General features: G+C 44.8%; 1 protein-coding gene across 3 annotated transcripts in view; it reads left to right on the top strand.

Moving 5' to 3' along the window:
• The first annotated feature begins 257 nt into the window (after window positions 1–257).
• NEURL1 (neuralized E3 ubiquitin protein ligase 1) overlaps window positions 258–19,616 on the top strand; it is a 151,529-nt gene continuing 132,170 nt past the window's right edge. For 2 of the 3 annotated variants that reach the window (XM_027672306.1, XM_027672305.1), the window contains exon 1: window positions 389–485. Coding sequence is in view for 1 of the 3 variants with exons in the window: in XM_027672303.1 (XP_027528104.1) it covers window positions 401–485 (85 nt within the window). In the remaining 2 variants the exon portion in view is untranslated. Of the gene's footprint in view, window positions 486–19,616 lie in introns of all 3 variants that reach the window. The other variant, XM_027672303.1, reaches the window with a different exon arrangement.

The following is a 19,616-nucleotide window of genomic DNA, read 5'->3' as shown; positions in this document are numbered from 1 at the left end:
TGACCCCGCGTCTGCCCCTCGGAGTGCGTCCTTCTGGGCATCCGGACCGAGGTGGTGCGGGGAGGGGTCGGGGGAGTCTCCGCGTGCCCCCACCTGTCGCGCCAGCGGTGCCACATCTGGGCGGCGCGCGGCGGCGCGTCCCCCCCCGCGGGGGCGGCACATCTGTCTCCATGGCGACGGGGCGCGGCGGGGGGGCCGCGGAGCCACCGCCCCGCCCCGCCGCACCGAGCGGCCGCGGACCGAGCGCAGGGCGGCGGCGGCGCGGGGCGGGGGGCCCGGCGGGCGGGACCGCGGCTCTCGGAGCGCTCGGAGCGAGCGGTGCCCTCCGCCCTCGCCGCCGCAGCTCCCGGGGAAAGACCCCGCGCGGTGCCGCCCGGCCCGGCCCGGCTCGGATGCCGCCATGGGGAGCCGCTTCTCCAGCATCCCCGCGCTGCCCCGCGGCGGCCAGGGCCGCCTGCACCGCGCCCGCCACCACCGCCTCAAAGGTACGGCTCGGTCAGCGCCCCCGGCACCGCGGGCACCTCCGGCATCCCCGGCACCCTGAGCGTCCCCGTCAAGACGAGCACCCGCGGTATCCCCGGGTATCTGAGGAACCCGTGCAGCCCAGAGGGGGATGGGTGCTCCGGACACCCCGAGCTGGGATGGGCACCCAGATCCTGAGTACCCCAGGGGTGCTTGTAGTACCCTGAGTACCCCACCATGGACAGGCATTCCGGACACCTTGAGACAGACTGGGCTCCCTGGACACCCCGGGGTGGGATGGCTCCATGCCTGCACCCCGTGCCCTCTCGCGGTGCGAGCCCACTGCCATGCTCCCAGCACTGTCGCTTCTTCCCTGGCAGTGCCCCATGGGTGGCTGATTGGTGCACAGGTCTTTCCAGGCAGAGTTGCCCCGGGAAAGCAAGGGACAACAAGTCAGAGGAGTTGGACCACCAGAGAATCCCCAAGTGTTTATCGGTGAATGAAGGCTTTGCTTTGGTATTTATTCTGGGTGCCCCAGGAATGTGTGTGCATGGCACTGTCAGTCCTGTTTGGAGGAGAGCAGGGAGTATTTGGGGCTCCTTGACCACCATATGTGGCTGTTCTGTTCCTCACAAGGATGAAATCTGTTTTCTGAAATCCTGGGAACCTGTTGGGACCAAATGGGATGGGGGTGACTTCTGTAATGTGAATAGGAGAGGCTGCCCAAGGTTTCTTCTATCCCTGACCTTTTTAACCCCCTTTTGCCATAAGCTGGGAGGGTGGTAGCAGAAAGCAACCCATCGTTCCTTGGGCAGCAGGACACACCATGTGTGTTCAACACTACCTGGGTTCCCCTTCATTAGGCTCATTTTCACAGCCAAAGGCACTGGATGATGGGGAATAGCGGATGTCAGACATCTCTCTGTAAGCAGGGAATGAGGGAAGGTGCTGCTCCCACAGCCATTTCAGATCATAACTTGTTGCAGCTTCCCTTGTGTGTTGCAGAATTTGCAGCCACCAGCGTGGAAAATACGGATGGTGCTTTTCACCCTCATTGTTACTGAGCTTTTGGATACTTCTTTGGCATAGTCTAGGGGAGTGGAAATGGTTAATGATGAGCTGGGGAACTGGTTGTTATACTGAAGGATTTTCTGATACTTGCATTATTCTTCTGTTACAACTCTCTGCTCCCTTCGTCTGTACTTGGATGATTTGGAACAGTTGTGCGAACTGAGGATGATTATATCATGGCTGTTTTAATGGCCATACACGGAGACATGAGGAATGCTCACTGCTCTGTCATGGGCAAAGCCGGTCAGAAACTCAGCCCAGGCAATGGCTCTGCTTAAAATTACACTTGCAAGGAGGGGGATGCTGAACTATAACCAGTGAACCATCATCCTCTATCAATGCAAACATGAAGGCACATGCAATGCTGTAATAGTTGGTATGCAATTGTAAACTGCCAGGGAGGATTTGTCTCTTTAAGAATCATGCTGTCAGCTGGAAGTCTTTATGGAGCAACCTTAAGCAGATAAGAATTTATAAACTGGAGCCAGAAGGGACACTGCTACTTAATCCATTATCAGTGGCTTATGTGAGATTTGAAGATGCTCTGTATGAATCACCTGATGTTGGGGGGGAAGGAGGGTGGGAATTGTGTGTTAATGACACTCCGTTTCTTTATTTCTTCCTTTAATTTCCATTTTAACTAAATTTCTACCTGTGCTGAGGCAGCAAGCAGAAAGGTTTTCAAGACTGTAATGTAGCAGAGCATTGAAATAATTTTTATTTGGAATAAAGACTGAACAAGGCATTGCCTTTGTTGTAAGAAACAAGCAACTGCCAGGGACAATATGTGCCTTTTCTGTCTTTTTTTGAAACCAGACTGCCTCAGGTCCTACATTTAAATGTGGAATAAACAAATCTGATTGCATTTGACAGGTTTCTGTAAAATGGACTCGAGGCATAGCAGCGAAAGTATGAGTGTCACACAGTTTTGTTATATATCTGCCATTTAACATTTTGTAAAGTGTATTATGGTTGAAGGTCCCCAGTTGTTCTTCCTTCAGTGTCTGGCTCAATGTTAGGGAGACTGAACTTTGATAAGTTGGCCACCATTTAGTACTTTCTTCTGTGAAGATCTCTTACCTAACTTGGTGCCAAGGGATGATTTGGGCTCATTCTTGCTAAAAGAAGAGCTATGATTGTGTTGTTTCCCAGGGTGGTCTGAGGACTTTGAACTGAGTCCCTGAACCTTACAAGTTCATCTTTGCTACGTAAGAAGTAAGACCTCTGTACATGGTAGAGTTGTTGCCCACATGTGAGGCAAATTTTTATGCCTTTCTGTGAGTCCCGCTAAAAATGGTCACCTTTAGTTACATAAATCTTCTGAAGACCATGTGATACTTTTGGTGGTGTTAAAGGCATAACACAGAAATCTCACAAAAGCTGACATGGCTGGCAAAATACTTACTTTGCTTTTGATGGTCATGCCTAAGGAGGAAGGCTCCCAGCTTGTTTCTCAGACTTCAGCTGCAGTTTTAAAACCAAGTAACTGAATTAGGCAGGTATTTTCTGAAGATTCCTGCATGAGTAAACCTGGAACCCTGGGCTAATTGATGATTTTAGAGTTGCCTTTTGAGTAGGGCAGTACTTTAAAATCTGTTATGTCCAGCCCTTTGTAAAAGAACTTCACATTGCTGTTCACTAGAAACTGCTACATGCAAGCACTTACTTACTCCAAAGCAGTATATCATGTCTATATTGTTAACCCAGATTTGGGTGCCACAGTTGTGCCTTCAGGCTTTGGCTGGTTTGGAGACAGTCAATGGAAACAGAAATCCTCCAGGACCACAGCTGATCAGATGCCATGGTTCTGATGGAGCTGTTAAACTTGAAGTCCTGGACAGTGGTTGAAAGGAGGTTATCACTTGGTGATATCATGATGGGAAGGTTGAGGTGAGATTATTTTCAGCATTCCTGTGAGTATTTCCCTTCCCATAACCCAGATGTGGCTGTTTGTCAGGGGTGACAGAAGGTGATCCTTTGTGTACTTTCCTAATGCTGAGCAAAAGATTATGATTATCTGGTAACAATCTCCTTAACGATGTAGCCAGATAAACTCCAGGAAATTTTTGCTGTCCACCCTCCCTGAAATATGGTTTGTGATAACTATCAAACAAGGTGTGTATAGCTGTTTGGAGTGGAACCAAGTGGGAAAACTCCAGCAGTATCTCATCTCCTGTATTCTGAGATGAAAAAGATCGACCTCTGCACCAGTGGCTCTGTGTACTGTTTATTTACTTGTGTCAGGGCAGTCTGGCTTGAACTGTTCCATCCAAGGAGACTTCTATTATTTCTCAAGACATACATCCCCAGTTCAACCCATCTCCCTGCCCCAAGGTTCTTGCAAGATGGTTTATTCAATCTCCTCTCTTAACTCTTCTTTCTAATCCTAGTGTAGCTCGGTAAGTTCCCCTCCTTGCCTAGTGTTACCTTTTCTCAGTCTCTGGCTGTTGCTGAGTGCTGCTCAGTCTTACTGGATGTGTTTAACCTTTCCTACTGTGATGTGTGGGCTGTGTACTCTTTTAAGGCTGTTGTGTAGTTCCCAGATTTGCTGGTCCAGGATGCTAGAAATGCAGTTTTTGCTAGCTCTTGGGTCAGAAGTGAGACATAGGACCTGTATGCCATCTCCTGTGTTCCATGGACAAGTGGCTCTTTGTCCTCACTTGTCTCCATGTCCTCAGCATCAAGAAGTCTTAGCCATTGCTGTAGACAGCAGATCAATATTACATTGTAGAATCTAAGAAGTATTACTATCTCCTTTCTAATCCTCTCCTCTAGCCTCCTACTCAGGTTGGTGCTCTTTCCCGAGCCTCTTCTTGCCTTGGAAGGTAAGATTTCCCTGGTGAGTGACTGCAAGCAGGATTTCTTCCTGTTGATTTTCTCACAGGTTAATGGACCTTATGATACTTATGCAAAAGAATGCATGCGCAATATTACAGAAACAGGCTGAGCTGTCAGGGATTCTCTTTTCAGCAGTGGGCGATTACTCATGGGTTATTCTTTTTTATTTGCATTACAGTGGCATCTGGAGCCTCCCATCAAGATCTGAGTCATGTTGTGCTGGGTGCTTCCATGGCCGCCTGTACTTACTGCTCATTCATACAGAGAGCTTTTAGTCATGTGTCTGGGTGATCTCTGTGGGATGATTTGAGGTTTATATGTCCAGAGTATCACATGAAGCAGACTGGTACCTTGTCAGGGCAGTCCTTAGTCCGTTCTTTTGCTAGGAAACCTGAAGTCAGAGTCAGCAGTGATTTGATGAAGGGTGTTGCCACCTTTCTGGCTGCAGGCCCCCAGAAGGGCAGCCTGTTGTGCAGCACTTTGCCAAGAAGGCAGAGGCTTTCCTGCTTCCCCTGGCCCCTGGGGGGTACCAGTCATGATTATACAGTCTTTGCCTGCATTTTTGCAGTTGCTGTTCCAAACGTTATATCTCACTTACACATAAATATGTCAGACTTTCTTCTCCTTTCATTGGTGTTTTATGAGCTTGTGAAATACATGCAGGAGATAGTAATCTAGCTGGTGTAGGCATCTTGATAATTGTATATTGTTGAAAGACTGTTCTGCTGCTGGCTCCATTTTGTGCACTCACTAAATAAAACTAAGGGGGCGGTAAAAAGCCATCAGCAACTGATGGTCATGGGACTTAGAAATTGGGGTGCAAGCAGTGCACTGGGGGGAATACCAGTAGTGACACTGTGAGATAGTCTCAGCTCCCATTGCTGTCACAATTGGTTCTTCTTTGAAGTACTATTTCATTTTCTTCCAGCGTTATGGAATCAGAAGTTTCATCATTCAAGGCTTTGAAGGATGCCTCCGGCTTTCTGCCCTTCTGCTTTCATTCTGTCCTGGGTCATGCTGGGTTTTCCTCTGACCTGTCAGTGTGTCTGGGTTATAGGTATAAAGGTCTTCCTGCCTGAGGTTCTCAGGTTTATTCAACCCTCTCCCAAGCACTAGATTTTTCCCTAGCTACTGAACTTTGATTTATTGCATTTAAACTGCCTAAAATTGCTCAGTGTTCCAAACACAACAATTTATTGCTCTTACTTTTCCTTTCCCATTGTCCTTTTCATAGGGTGCTGAAGCCTGTTGGTGGAGCAGGTATTGATGCATCCTGTCAGAAATTTCCCAGGAAATCATGTGGTGTCTTGACCACAGGTGATTCTCTGTATTTTTCAGAGGCAAGAAAGGCTGCTCTTCAAAACCAGTAGGAACCAAAATATCAGTGGGATGATAGAGCTGAAAATACTAGTGTCAGGCTCAATAGCAGTTTAGAAAAGCAAATTAAATACTAGAAATTGTAAGGGAAGCCGAACAGAAGAAAATAGAGGCCCCTAATAAGATTGTTGTGTAAATCTGAATATTGTGTGTAGTTCTGGCTCATCCACTTCCAAAATCTTAAGAAAGATACAGAAGAACTGGAAAAGGTTCAGAGGAGGGCAACGGAGACAGTCATAAGTCTGGATTAATTTTATATAAGGAATGATTGAATAAACTAGGACTCTTGTCTCTGGAAAAAGAGATAACCAGGATGAGAAATGGCATGGGATGGGCATGTAAACAAGGGGCAGAGCTGCACTCTTCACTATCTTTTCCAATACAAGAATTAGGAGGATATCAAATGAAGCTGATTCCTCCTTCTTTTGAACAAAAAGAGGCTGTAACCATCTGCAGTAGTTAGTTGCTCAGTAGAGCTCATTAATAGTAGATGTTATGGATGCTAAAATGGATCCAATTTTATGGAAGATTGGAGGAGGTCATGAAAGAGGAATCCTTTGAAGTTTATGACATACAAAGACCACATATTTGCCCTACTCATATCGACTTCCCAAGGGCATCTTCCCAAGGCTACCTGTGTTTAGCTGATAAGGATAGTGCTGAAATGAGAACTTCTCCACAACAGTGAAAGCTGGAGCTGGATTGTTCAGACACTGCAGTTGTAGATAGAGGGATAGAACCTGTTCTGGTGTTGGCTGGTCTCTAGCTGGATCCATCCTCTTTATCATGAGCATCCCTGCCCGGTTGTTTATGGAGTGGTTCATTAGCAGTCAGCCTCAAAATCACATAAAGGCTTTATTTGGGGGACAGAAGAGATTGTGTTGAGGTCCCTGTACAAGCTTTCTTGGATGAGACTGTCTTCTGCACACTGTGATTTTGACAAATACAGTTGCTTATGCATTTGTGGGCTCTTCTGGAATAAAAGAAAGCAGGTTCTCTTTGCTTACCTTGACCTCCCAACGACAGAAGCCTAATTAGCCCCCACTTAATTTTGTTTCCTACACTGTTGAAATAGCAGCTTTTGTGGTTATTCCCATATCTGGGAAGATTTCTAATACAGAGGCCTGGAATATTTCAGATTTGGCAGCTGTTCTTACCTACTGCTGCTAGGATAATTGCAGGAAGCAGCTACTTCTGCATTGCTGAGATTGTTGCCCGTGGCAAGTACATAAGTACATGTTGTATTACTTACAGTGCGTACCCTCGCAGTGGCTACTTATTTCAAGCTGGGGACCCACACATGCTCTGACTTGGTCTGCCTTGAAATTTTAGGACATCTGAGTAATCCAGTTCTGGCTGTCTCAAGCAGTAGGATCCACAACTTCTGTGTTTCAGGATTGTCTCCACCTAGAAACGGTTGATCTCAGATTAACCTTAATCACGCACGGTGCAGGTGCTCAGTGCTGTGCTGCAAACTGCCAAATCCCAAAGTAGTTTCTTGCTTTAATCACAGCACTGTGCAGGTGCTCAGTTCTGTGCCACAAGTACCAAAGTAGTTTTGGGGATGAGAGCTGAATTTTAACTGGAAGCTAGGGTCTGGCAATGGTTAAAGTTTCTGCCGAGTAGGACATGTATCCATGACCCTGAGCTGCCTTTTAACCTGGCTAACTAGGGCATTGCTAGCTGAGTAGCTGGGAAGGAGGGCAGACTCTTGGATACTTACCCATACTAAGGTCTGGGTTAATGTGACTATGTGGGGTAAGTTTTCGTCTCCATTTATTCGTGGGGATCCCGAGCTGGTAAAAGTGTGTTGTATATAAGTTCATGTTTACTCTGCTGGTTATTTGGCCTTTCAATTACAGGATTAAAATAGGATTGTGTTTTAAAATTACAGGGTGGAGGATGCCATGGTGGTATTATGTTTATACAATCCTCCATTAGTCTGCCTCAGTTCAGCTCTTTGCTGAAGTGTAGGGAAGGATTCTCAGCTGTCAGAAAACTCTCAGGTTAAACCGGAGGGCTACTTAATGCAAAATTCTGAAAAGTAAATCTTAGTAATTTGCTGTCAGTCTCAGCGATAAAGTGCCATGGCAAGTTTTTTAGTTTCAAAAAAACCACTTCATAGAATCATAGAATCAACTAGGTTGGAAAAGACCTCCGAGATTATCAAGTCCAACCCTTGATCCAACACCACCGTAGTTACTAGACCGTGGCACTAAGTGCCACATCCAGTCTCATCTTAAAAACCTCCAGGGGTTTTAGATGGTCACTCCACCATCTCCCTGGGCAGCCCATTCCAATGTCTGATTACTCTCTCTGTAAGAAATTTCTTCCTAATATCCAACCTAAACCTCCCCTGGCAAAGCTTAAGATCGTGCCCTCTTGTCCTCCCTGGTTGCCTGGGAGAAGAGACCGATGCCCACCTGGCTACAACTTAATGTAAACTTTTTTTTTAAACAGTAATAACATTTTAGTAAAAATCAATTTAAAAGTACTGGCGTTGCTTGTGGAGTTTCCCTCCTCTGTTGTTCCTTTGTAAGCAGTATTTGAGCTTCACACTGGTAACACTGACACTTCCAGGTTTTCCTCTGTATGTGGGCTTACACGCATGCGCATGGGTGTATGCAGGGATTCCCTATTGACTTGATCTCATAATTTTTATGATATGAGCAGAACACATCCTATATCTAGCATCAGGACTTGAGAAGATCAATTTAGCAAAACAATGACCGGGGAGCTCTGTGAATAGCCAGTGCTGTGCTGTCAGCTGCTGTCAGTAACTACCCAGTGGGTTAGCAAAGAGGGAGCTCAGCTTCTGATGAGCCCAGGGACCATGGGATGCTGAGCAGAGCTGAAAATCTGGGATCATTTGTCCCAGTGGAATAATCAGGGACACTTTTGAAGTATTGGTTTTCTTACTTGGGGAGCTGAATGGGAATATGAAAGTCTTTGCCAGCAGCCCCTGTCTGAACATCCCTCTGGCTTCACCCTGCTTGAAAACTGTGGTCTGCACCCTGGCCCAGTTAGAAGAAGTGTAATCGTGTAGTACTTGATTCATTCTAGTTTACATTGACTGCCCATATATCAACATATGATTTAAAAACCCCACTGTTGTCCTCTGTTAGGCATGAGCTCTGCTTGATTTCCCCTTAACTGCTACTTGGATGGAGATGTGACTGCTTTTTGTGTTCTACTGCTCATCAACACTGTCTAATGTAAAGCTTAGTGTTTGGTCTTAACTTACTACTGGACAGGCTTTGGCCAGATAAGCCAAGCAGACACAGATGCAGAGCTTATCTACCATCCAGCTTCCATATCTTCATCAGAAGGTTAGTTCAAATCTCCTTCTTAAGTGATACCTCTTTAATGTAGCATTTAATTGTATTGGTATTACTCATGATTTCTTTGATTTAGGCAACTGGTGCCATTGTGTTTCTAAATACCTATCTTGCAAGATCATTTTTGTCCATGACGAATGTTTAATTTTTTATACTTAACAAGTATTTACTAGGCAGGAAGGGAAGAGATGGTTTCCCATAGAAATATTGAGTCACTGTAGAATATGGGACACAAATAACTGTAAATGTTGCAAACAGAATCTGTGTATTATGTGAGTGAGTCACTTAAATAGTTGTGATAGAAAATGAAAAAGAGAAAATGTTCCTAATTGATTATGTTCATCAAATACAGAAAGAAGTAGTTGAAATTTACTTTCTTTATTAAAAAATGCAATGAAAACATAATGAAGGACCTGGGTGGCCTCTGATGTCAGTACCAGATTTCTACATTCCTATTCCCATTTCTGTATATCATTTAGTTTTAATGGTACAACCCCTCAACAATCACATTCTTAACAGGCATGAAATAAAATAAAGGTGCAAAAAGTTCTTCCTAATTGAAACCACAAATACCTTTTGTTTTTAAAGGTTTAGAGTTGAGATGTCAAGTGATAAGTACTGACAGCTGAGAGCTTTGCTCCTCTTTACTTGAAATCTGCCCTGCATTAGTTGTGGAAGAAAGTTCTCACCATCTGCTGGGTGCCTCATGACCCCTGGAGATCATCTGGTGTACAGTGCATTTCCTTTGGACAGTTGTTCTTGGACCCTACATGTGTGTACTGGAGGACGTAGCAGAGAGATTAAAAGCAGCTTAAGATTTCAACCAGAGAAGTTGTGCAGGTGGGACGTGTAGCAGGGAATGGAGTGAGCTCTGGTTGCTCTTGCCCAAGAAAGTGTGTTTGGTGGCTGAGCAGATACTGTCAGTCTCCTGTTGTCAGTCCAGTATGAAGCCCAAGAGGAGAAATTACGGAGTGATGGGTGGGAACAGTGACCGAGGGTAAACTCCCAATTTGGAAATATTAATGTTACATCCATTATTAATAGCCCCACAGCAAAAGAAAAAACGCTTTGCTGCAAATGAAGCTGTGACACAGGGAAGTAGCAGGCAAAATTAAAATTTTATACTTGCTGTGGTCTTACAATAAAGGTTTTGTGATACACATCCAGCAATGCTGCTATAAATAGTCTCGTTATCTAATCTTCCAACTCGGAGTATGACAGAAGATTACAAGTAAGAAAACAGTTCAGTGTAGCTTTTAGCTGTTTTCCCACTGCTTCCCTTGCTCCTGGTGGAGCATTATTACTGTGTCCCTTGTAATTCATATGGAGACAACATTATTCAGAAGTACAGAATGTCACTAGGAGGAGGAGAGTTCAGACAAAACCCAGAATATTTATGACATAGTTTAGATAAGGCCATGGAGGAACTGAGATGAGGGAAGTAATGACAACTCTCAGTCCAGCAGCGTTTCTTAGGGTGTGCTTAGAACTTCTTCATGCCAACTCCATTGGGTCAGATACAGAGCAGGGCATGTTTTAATAAGGTATTCTACGTACTTGGTTGCAGAGGGAACCTTTTTGCTTGTAAATAATCCAGACACACTGAACTCTGTCCCCTTGGGTCTAGGACCTGATCCAAAACCAACAGAAAGTCCTTAGAAAATTTCAGAGGCATGGCTAGCACAGAAAAAACCCTCTTTTTCCTTTTGATCTTATTTCCCATGGGGGAAGGAGGAGCTGGCTGGTGGCAAGGTTGATAACCCCCTCTCTGTGCCTTGCTGGTAATCAAATCCTCATTTTTGACCCTTCCTGGGAGATCCCCCTGGCCTGTTTCACATGGGGCTCCTGAAGTCAGCGAGAAGGGTTGGGTCCTGGGAAAGTTCCCCTTGAGCAGGGGCAGCTGAAAAGCACCTTCTGCAGCCTTTTTGGGTGGACATAACCCTTCCCCACAGAGGACTGTAGATCACCTTCTAAACTGTCATGGAGTTTTCTTGTGTGGCCATGAGAGGAAGCATGAGGGAGTGTGGCTGTTGTAGATCTGGAGTCCCATGAGACTTGAACCATCATGTTTTTGCTATGTGACAGAACTTGAGGAACTGAACCTCACTGCAGCTGCTGCAAGGAGGCAGGAAAGAGATTGTGCCATCCCCTCGTCCTAAAGTAGGCTGATATATAGGGAGGTCAAATGATTAATTTGTCTTTTGCATCACAGTTCAGCAGGAGGAAGACTCAATTCATCTGTTGAACAAATTAGTCTATATCTATCAATTCTCATAGAGTTCATGTGATCCAGACTTGAGATCCAGTTTTGCCTTCTGTGGAAATACGAGGACTTGAGGTCTTTATCTGTATTCCCAGTCCGCTGACCCAGTTGAGCAGACATTCATCTCCATCTGCCCACATCACTCCCTCCCTGCCCAGCAAAGCATCGTCAGCATCCTTCTGAGAGGAGGCAATGGCGTTCAGCTACCACTGACTCACTTGAGCTCTTCTCTTCCAGTCCTCTGAAAAGCATCCTTAAATATTGTTAAAAGCACAAAAGCCAAAGGACATAGCTGGCTGGCTGACTTGGAGCCCAACACTACTAGCAAATTCTTTCCCAGTCCAGATTCTGGTATTTCAGCTTAAATTCCCAGGCATAAGCAATTACAAGCGCTGGCAGGTGAAATGCTTTCTGGACATGTGCTTTCTCATGCTGCAGCTTGTTCAGCAGGAAGGAGAGTTACCTTCTTATGATTAGATTCTGCAGGAATATCGAATCTGCTGTTGGAACAGAGGTTTTATATATAGTAAAATGCTCCCAGGTGTGCTTTTTAGTAGCGCTTCTGGGCTAAAGCAGGGATTTATTAATAAGAGGCACCCAAACCATGTTATGCACTGCAGCAGAGCTGGAACAGGGTGCTTTTGCTCTGATTCAGGAAGCTGACTGAATTCAGTGACAGATGCCAAGTATTTACGTCCTCGCCTGAGTTTATCTGTTAAATTTGAAAGTGTTAAAAGCAGGACTTATTTTTGGAATAAATATATTAAATAGTGATGGAGAGTTCCATCTAGGTATTGGTAGGATGACATTTTATTGTTATGTGTTGTTGACCGAAATGTACTGCTCAGACCATCAGAACAGAAAACTGTGGGTGTAATACATTGCTCTTGATTTGCATCAGAATACTTGAGTTCAGAGAGTCCAGTGTCTTTGCTTGTGACATTGCTTGGTATGATGAAGAATAGAGTTAAATTATATTTATTGTATAGGTACAATAAATACAATACCTTGTTACACAATTGTAATAATTGCTGTAAAGTTCCTGACAGTTGTCCATATTTCTACATTAACGTGTGTGTCTGGGGGGTGGTATTTGAATTTTATGGGTTTTAGCATATTGACAAATGTCCAAACTCTAGAGAAGTTGTTAATTGCCTTGGAAACCATTGCCAGCACACCTCTTGGTTGCTGTTGCTAACTCTCCCTCCTACCAGTAGTCTTTTGAGCTTCTATGTTTAGTTTATTCTGTAACATCACCTAGGATAGCCCCTGGCCTTTATTTTTGTTTATAACTAGCAGTAGGACAAGAGGGCACAGTCTTAGGCTGTGCCAGGGGAGGTTTAGGTTTGACATTAGGAAGAAGTTCTTTACAGAGGGAGTGACTGGGCATTGGAATGGGCTGCCCAGGGAGGTGGTGGAGTCACCTGGAGGTATTTAAGAGAGACTGGATGTGGCACTAGTGCCATGGTCTAGTAGACAAGGTGGTATTAGGTCAAAGGTTGGACTTGATAATCTCAGAGGTCTTTTCCAACCTAGTTGATTCTGTGATGGATAGTTTTAATTTATTTCAATTTTAGTATCACGTCCTTAATGAGTATTTTACCCTATTATTTAGGGTAAAATAAATAATTATCATTTAGCTTTTAATCTTTCCAGGGGCCATCTTGAAGCCCTTGAATGGTGACTCTTTACAGCTGAACCAAGACTCAGGGTAAAGATGAACAGCTGACCCATAAACTCCAGGCAAGTTGTCGCATTTCCAGTGCCTCTGAGCCATCTTGTGTCTCAAAAATTAATGCTACTTACAAATTGCCTTCTGCTGTGCTCTATCAAATGCTAAGATGCTGTAATTATTTATGACAGTTAAAATCTCCTGATGTATTCAAATAAAAGCCAAACATATAGGGAAAACATGTCCTGTGGAGAAAGGTTGCAGTATGAAAGATGGCTTGTTTTGTCTGCAGGTCACATTGATGGGCAAACTAGAAATACACATAAGAGATGGAAACCTAGATGGGCTAGATTTAAGGGGAAACTCCATAACTGCTGCTATTGGACTATTTTCAGGTGTTTGGATGAGTGAATCACTCAAATATAGTTTAAGCCTGTGACTGTTCCATTTTAATAGCAATGCAAATACAGTAGGTGAAGGCTAAGAGAGCTGCATCTAATTTAGCAGTGTTGCTTTAGCAACATCATGCAGGATGCAAACAGTCTCCTTGGTAACACTTCCTAAGTGTCATTAGATAAGCTATGGTTATAAACACGGAAGCAGATCGGAATGAGAGACATGCTCTTGTGCTGTGCCTTTTTATAGCCCCAGACATCACAATTAGCAGGATGGCAAGAGGAGAGAGGAAAGCTGTTTTGAGGATCGTAGTGCTTGCGAGCATTTTACATGTTGTGCTTTGGAAAACAACACCAGGGTGATGGGGTTTTCTGACTTGGTTTAAATAAGGTTTTAAATAAAGGTAGAAGGTTGTCTCTGCCCTGTCCAATTGTCATAGACATACATTAAGTGTCCTCCTGCCTCTCCAGCTGATGCAGATTGCAGATGTTAACACTTCTGCCCTCTAGTCTAATGGCATACTAATGTCTTCGTGAGTTTTGAATCTACAGGTTGGGAAGGGGAGAGGAAAGGAGACCCCAGAGCTCAATGTGAGTGTGAACCTCCCATGTTCACCCTGGAAAGAATGTGGAGGTTGAGGTGGTGGTGGAGGATCTGCCTCTGGGCTGGGATTAAGTACAGAATCTGCTCCCCTTCTGCCAAACTTCCTCTGTCCCACTATCACTGTCAGTGGATTACCTCTCCAGAACTAAATTTGGGATTCTCAGTTGAATTCTGAAGACCCTTTCCTAGGGATCAGCAACAGAGCAGAGATGAAGGTGAGAAATGGGGTTAATTAGTGCACAGAAACAGGGGAGCTGTTTCTGCTGTTAGCATTGCCATATAGAAGAGAGTCATGAATTGAGGCAGAATCCCACTGGTCAGTGCCTGAGGAACTCATCCAAGGAATCTGAATGCCTGATGATGTCAACTGGAACACATGAAAGATAGTGGAAGGAGCCAAGTCCACAAGAGCATCAAAGTAGGCTTATTCTGGTTTGAGATGCAAATGTGAAAGAGCAGATAGTTTTATTTTATCATGAGCTTAACCCTGTGTCAGTAGAAGCAGACAGCTGGTGGACTTTCACATTTTTTGGAAATCCTCTGAACCAAAGACCAGACCCTTTCCACAAAACACCTCCTGATCTGTGACCTTCAGGTCCACACACAAAACTGTAACTGGAGACTGTTCAGTCCAAGGGTTCCTTTTTCATTTCAGTGGTGTGCAGCACCTTGCAATTTAGATACAGCAAAAGAATGACTACATTTTCTTTTCCATTTTAATGGAAAAAGGAATTCAAATGTCAGTAGTCTCTTTTTACAAAGAAAACTCAGAATAAGAAAAAGCAATACAACCAACTTCCACAGCCTTTTTTTGCTCCCTAATCCTTTTGGAATTTATCCGTCTTTGTATCGTTCATATCTCATGGTCTCTGTTGTAAATGTCAGTGCTAACTAATGAGACCTTGGCCCTCCGTGTAGTTGAGTAACAATCCAGCGTTTGTGAGATGGGTGCCCTTCCATCTCCCCTTCCCAGGGGATGGCACTGGGGCTGTTAGCCTTGTGTGTGACAAGCTGCAAGAGAAAGTCTGAAATGTCTCTCTACCTCTGTAGTGTCAAAAGCACACAGGTGAAACGCTCTTGAGCTGAGTGAGAAAAGTGTTTTCTAAACAGTTTAGAGATTAAAATGGAATGTCTTGGGTACCCTTATTGAATTGTCCACATCCCATCCCATCCCATCCCATCCCATCCTATCCCTGCGCTGGGCGCCTGAGACAGTACTGGAAGGCACTGGTGAGTTTTCTGCTTTGAGATGGAGATGTTGGAGCCACTGGACCACAGGATGCCGTTCCAGCCTTAAGGCAAAATGTTGCTGCTTTCCCTGTGCAGCATAACAGCCTTCATGCAGTGGATCTTGGGAATAATTTGAAGGCAAGATTTGGCTCTGCATCCAAATTGTTCTGCAATAGAGAGTCTGAGTATCTGTTCCTCCCCACCATGGCCTGTGGCTTAGTAGGACATGAGAATTAGACAAATTTGGACTCTGCTAACTTGTAGTTCAGCCCTCAAACTGCCCTTTCGTCTGCTGTATGCAGAATAGAGCATTTCTTCCCAGGACAGCCAGGCTGCTGTGTTTCTGCCACATGTCATTTGGATTCTGAGTCCTTAAACATTTGTAGGCATTATTATTTTAAACCAGCTTGTGATAGGAAGATTATTCCTGCTGCAGAAAGCTTGTGTTTCCTGGGGAGAATCAAAGGGCAGGAGGGCCAAGTGCACTTGCACCAAGTCTCATCCTGAATAGCACCTCTGCATGACGCTGGCTCCTTGTCTGTTCAGCAGAAAGAGTGATGCTTTTGTATTCCCTGCTCTGCTTCCTGCAACACCTGGGTTTTCCTTGGAGATCTCCCATTCACACATGGAGCCTACCTCACTTCTTGGGGCTGATGGAAGTGCAGGGCCCCACGGTGAGGCTGTGAGCCAGAAATCCCCCAGTCTCACCTCACGCACCTGAGACTGGAGAGCCCGTGCTGTTGTACAATTGCAAGTTCCTTAAATCAGTGTTCCAATACAAGCAAGGCACCTCTGGCTTTTCTGAGACATTGTGTTGGGTTTTTTTTGTTCATAGTGGAATCAGGAGTTCCACACCCAGCTGCGGCTTCCTATCCTACAAGGAAATCCCTTCTTTTCTCTCTTGATCAGTTGATGCTGTGGTGTTGTCCTGCAGCCTTGGTTAGAGGTGGGAGAGCAGTGTGGGATCACACTGTGGCTCTGACGAGGGATGCTCAGTTCCACCTGGGGCAGTGACAGACATTGCTCTCCAGCTCCTAACCCCCACTGCTCCCGTCCACTGGGCACTGGCTGCTGTGTACCTGCCAGCCAGGCTCCCCCAGGCAGCCACTCAGGGCCATTTGCTGCTCCTCACCCAATCCTGGCAATAGGGGTGGTCTGTAGATGAGGACTGACTTGTGTCTCCACAATAGGAGGGCATTCCAGTGCCCAGTCCAGCAAACGAGACTCGTCTCTCTAACCCGCCTGTCCTGATCTCTGGTTCTCACTTTTCTGTCTGTTTCTGTGAATACTCTCCTTATTGCTTTTCTTCACAAAAAATTAGAACAGATCGCAGCCAAAAATCCTTCCCAAGTAGCTGGTGCAGCCACAGGGCAACTCTCCCTTTGACACAGAAGTCCCTCATTTGGTGTTCACCTCTGACAACAGATGACTTTTGGCCACTCTCTCCTTGCTCAGATATGGGTGTTCTCTGTCAATGGCCAGGCGCTTCCTCGGCAGCTGGGAGCCACTTTCACACCGTGCAGTGACCCACCCTGTCTTGGACTGTCACACTTCTTGGTTATTTTTATATTTTCAGTGGCCTTCCTTGTGCAATAACATGAACTATCTTTTTTTTTTCTTGATAAGCATCTTCTTAGCAGAATATTAATGCATATAATTAAGATAGTATTTGGCTCTCGAATCACACTGTTCATCCTGAAATTGTCTTAATTACACAGCTGCTCCTCTAGAATGAAGCTCTCTTTGTTTCAAAGCTTAAATATGGAAAAAGGGGCAAAATTTCTTCCTCCAAGGAGAAAACCTCCGTTTCAGATTTCTAGCTATGTTGGAATCAGTGGCTTTTCTATTTTAAGGACAGGGAGAAATCAAGGGAATACTAATGCTGATTTTTGTTTTAATCCTCTTCACAGGGAGTAAGTCACAAACTCCCTTAATTTATTTTGTTGGAGTTTTTTAATGCATTATTGAAGGTAAAAAACGTGACAACTTGCATTCCTTGGGTTGGTTCACATGCAATTCCTCTGGTTTTCCACTCTCTCTGACATCTTGAAACTCGGGCATCCCTAACAGCCAGATGAAATCTTTTGGATAAGGCACCTGCTTTTCAGCAGCTTCCAGTTTGTGAAGCATAAACCTAGCTTTAAAAACAACCTTAACCTCTCTGTGTTAAAATAACATGGAAAAAAAAATGCTTCAGACAAGTCTATGGAATTACTTCAGCAAGGCAGCTGAGAAGTTATGTTCAATTTTGCTGTCAATTCTTCTGCTTTAAACATTGCTGCTGTAAATTATCAGCCCCTCTTGTGAGTACATTCGTGTTTGGAATGATGCAGTAAATCAGATTATAGCTGCCCTTTATTAACTCTGATGCACAAGATTTCAGCAGTGGAGGTTTGATGCAGAGGAAATGAATGAGGATAGTTAAAGTCAAATATAAATAGAGCTCATTAAAAAACAAACAAACCAGCCTCTGTTTCATTATGTGACTCTTAACTGTACCATGAGAGTAGATGGAGCTCTCATTAAAGCCTCCTGGCAGCCGCCTTCTCTTCGTCTTCTTCTGCCAACTCGCTCATGACTTCCTGGGGACATGAACCCAATCTGCACCTTGGAATGGGACAGAAAGGGAGAAAGCAAACAAAAGAAGTCTGTTTGCATGTGCACACAATAAAATGAGCGTAGTCTTGCCAGCACATCCACATCCCATCTGAGATCCTAACTGCATCTGTGCAAGGTACCACCACTCCCCTGCACTTAAGACCCCTCCTACACTCCCAGCAGCACTCTGTCCTTACCTGGCTGGGCTAAGCCAGAGGAGCCCTCTGATTTCTCCTTATCTGCCTCATGCCTCTGTTGGGGTTCATGCTGTGGGTGCAAGTGCTGCTGTGGAGCCAGCTCTGCGTTTCCACCCATGCACTGCTGCGTGCTGGTACCCAGGAACACACAGTGTGGTGAGGTCAGGATCAATCCCTGGCTGCTGAGGGAGAGCAGCCCCTCTGTGCCCCCCCCGACCACCACAGCAAAGCCCAGCATTGCCTGTAAAATGAGAATAAGTTCCTTATGGCCGAGCACAGTCTCTGGGGAGCCTCTGCCATTCCATTGGCACAGACAGGAGAGCTCAGAGTTTGACTGACACACTCACCGTCCCTGTGTAGGTGGATTTGTTCGTTTCTGATGGGTTTGTAAGTCCATATGTTTTGGGGGAAGAGAGAAAGTAAAAATCAGTGATGTAGTCAGAGCATGGAATAAATCCAGCAATGGTAACAAAATACAGTGTACGGCACTCTGTGCTGAAGAAGGAAAGGTTGCAGAATGGTACCCACTGCTTCCAAGTCAGTAAAGTACCATCAGCCATTACCTTTTATGAGACTTCAGCTAGTGCCTTAATGAATAGGACATGCTTACCATCCTGAGTATGAAGGTGCAGTGAATGGGAAAATAGTCCTGGAAAGGCTATTGGACAGTGTTTGAAAGAAAGACCTGTAGTTCTGGAAAAGGAAGGTACTTTTAAAGCAGAGTTAAAACATATTTTGTTTTAAAAAGGGTGTATTAAAGGCTGCATGAGTCTCATTACTTTTCATGCAATAGCACAAGTGGGAGATGAATATTTTTCTTAAGAGAATAAAATTGCAATATCTCTTGAGCAAATCTATTCCCATGTGAACGAGCGAGCTCAAAAGCAAATAGCAGCTTTATGCTATTTATGATTTTATTCCTGGATCACATGTGGAGCCTGCAAGGGTCCTGGCAGTATCAGTTGAACTTTTCTCATGGTTTCCCCCTGGTTACAAGCACCAGTTCAATCCCACTGTTATCATCACTTCAACCCCAGCGTTACTAGCACTGGGACCATGAGGTCATGGAGTCCTTGGTATTTTAAAGCAATGCATCAGCTACTCCTGCTCCCTGCAAGCTTAACTGGCGTGATGCCTGAGTGCCCGCCACAAGGGCTCCCACTGTTCCAACTTTATGTGGAAAACCATTCCAAAGTTTTAATTAATTTTAATTCATCATCACAGAGCAATTTGGTGTGTGCAGATGGAAATCAGTAGAGAAGTGTTAGTGTTTTTATGTATGCATATGTTTTACAGAAAGAGTTGCAGTTTATTCAGAACCTGGACTGGACTGTGACTGACTGTTTAATTACTGTTCACACAGAAGTAATTTGCAAAGTGTTAATTTCCAAAATCAATGCACTCCAGTCCAATAAATGTTTAATGCTTCCAGCTGCCATTTTTAAGTTAGTTCCCAACCCTGCTAGATGAAGTCTAGCAACAACAGTTGTCTGCTGTTGACATAAAAAAGGGTTTTGAGATCCAGCTTGCATGGAAACCTGGAAAAAAGCTGTTTTCCTGAACCCAGTTAT

The sequence above is a fragment of the Neopelma chrysocephalum genome, unplaced genomic scaffold, assembly GCF_003984885.1.
Source record: "Neopelma chrysocephalum unplaced genomic scaffold, ASM398488v2 Primary Assembly neopelma1_97390, whole genome shotgun sequence".
Classification (NCBI taxonomy): domain Eukaryota; kingdom Metazoa; phylum Chordata; class Aves; order Passeriformes; family Pipridae; genus Neopelma; species Neopelma chrysocephalum.
The sequence above is the reverse complement of the archived record's forward strand: the minus strand, read 5'-3'. Positions and strand labels throughout refer to the sequence as shown.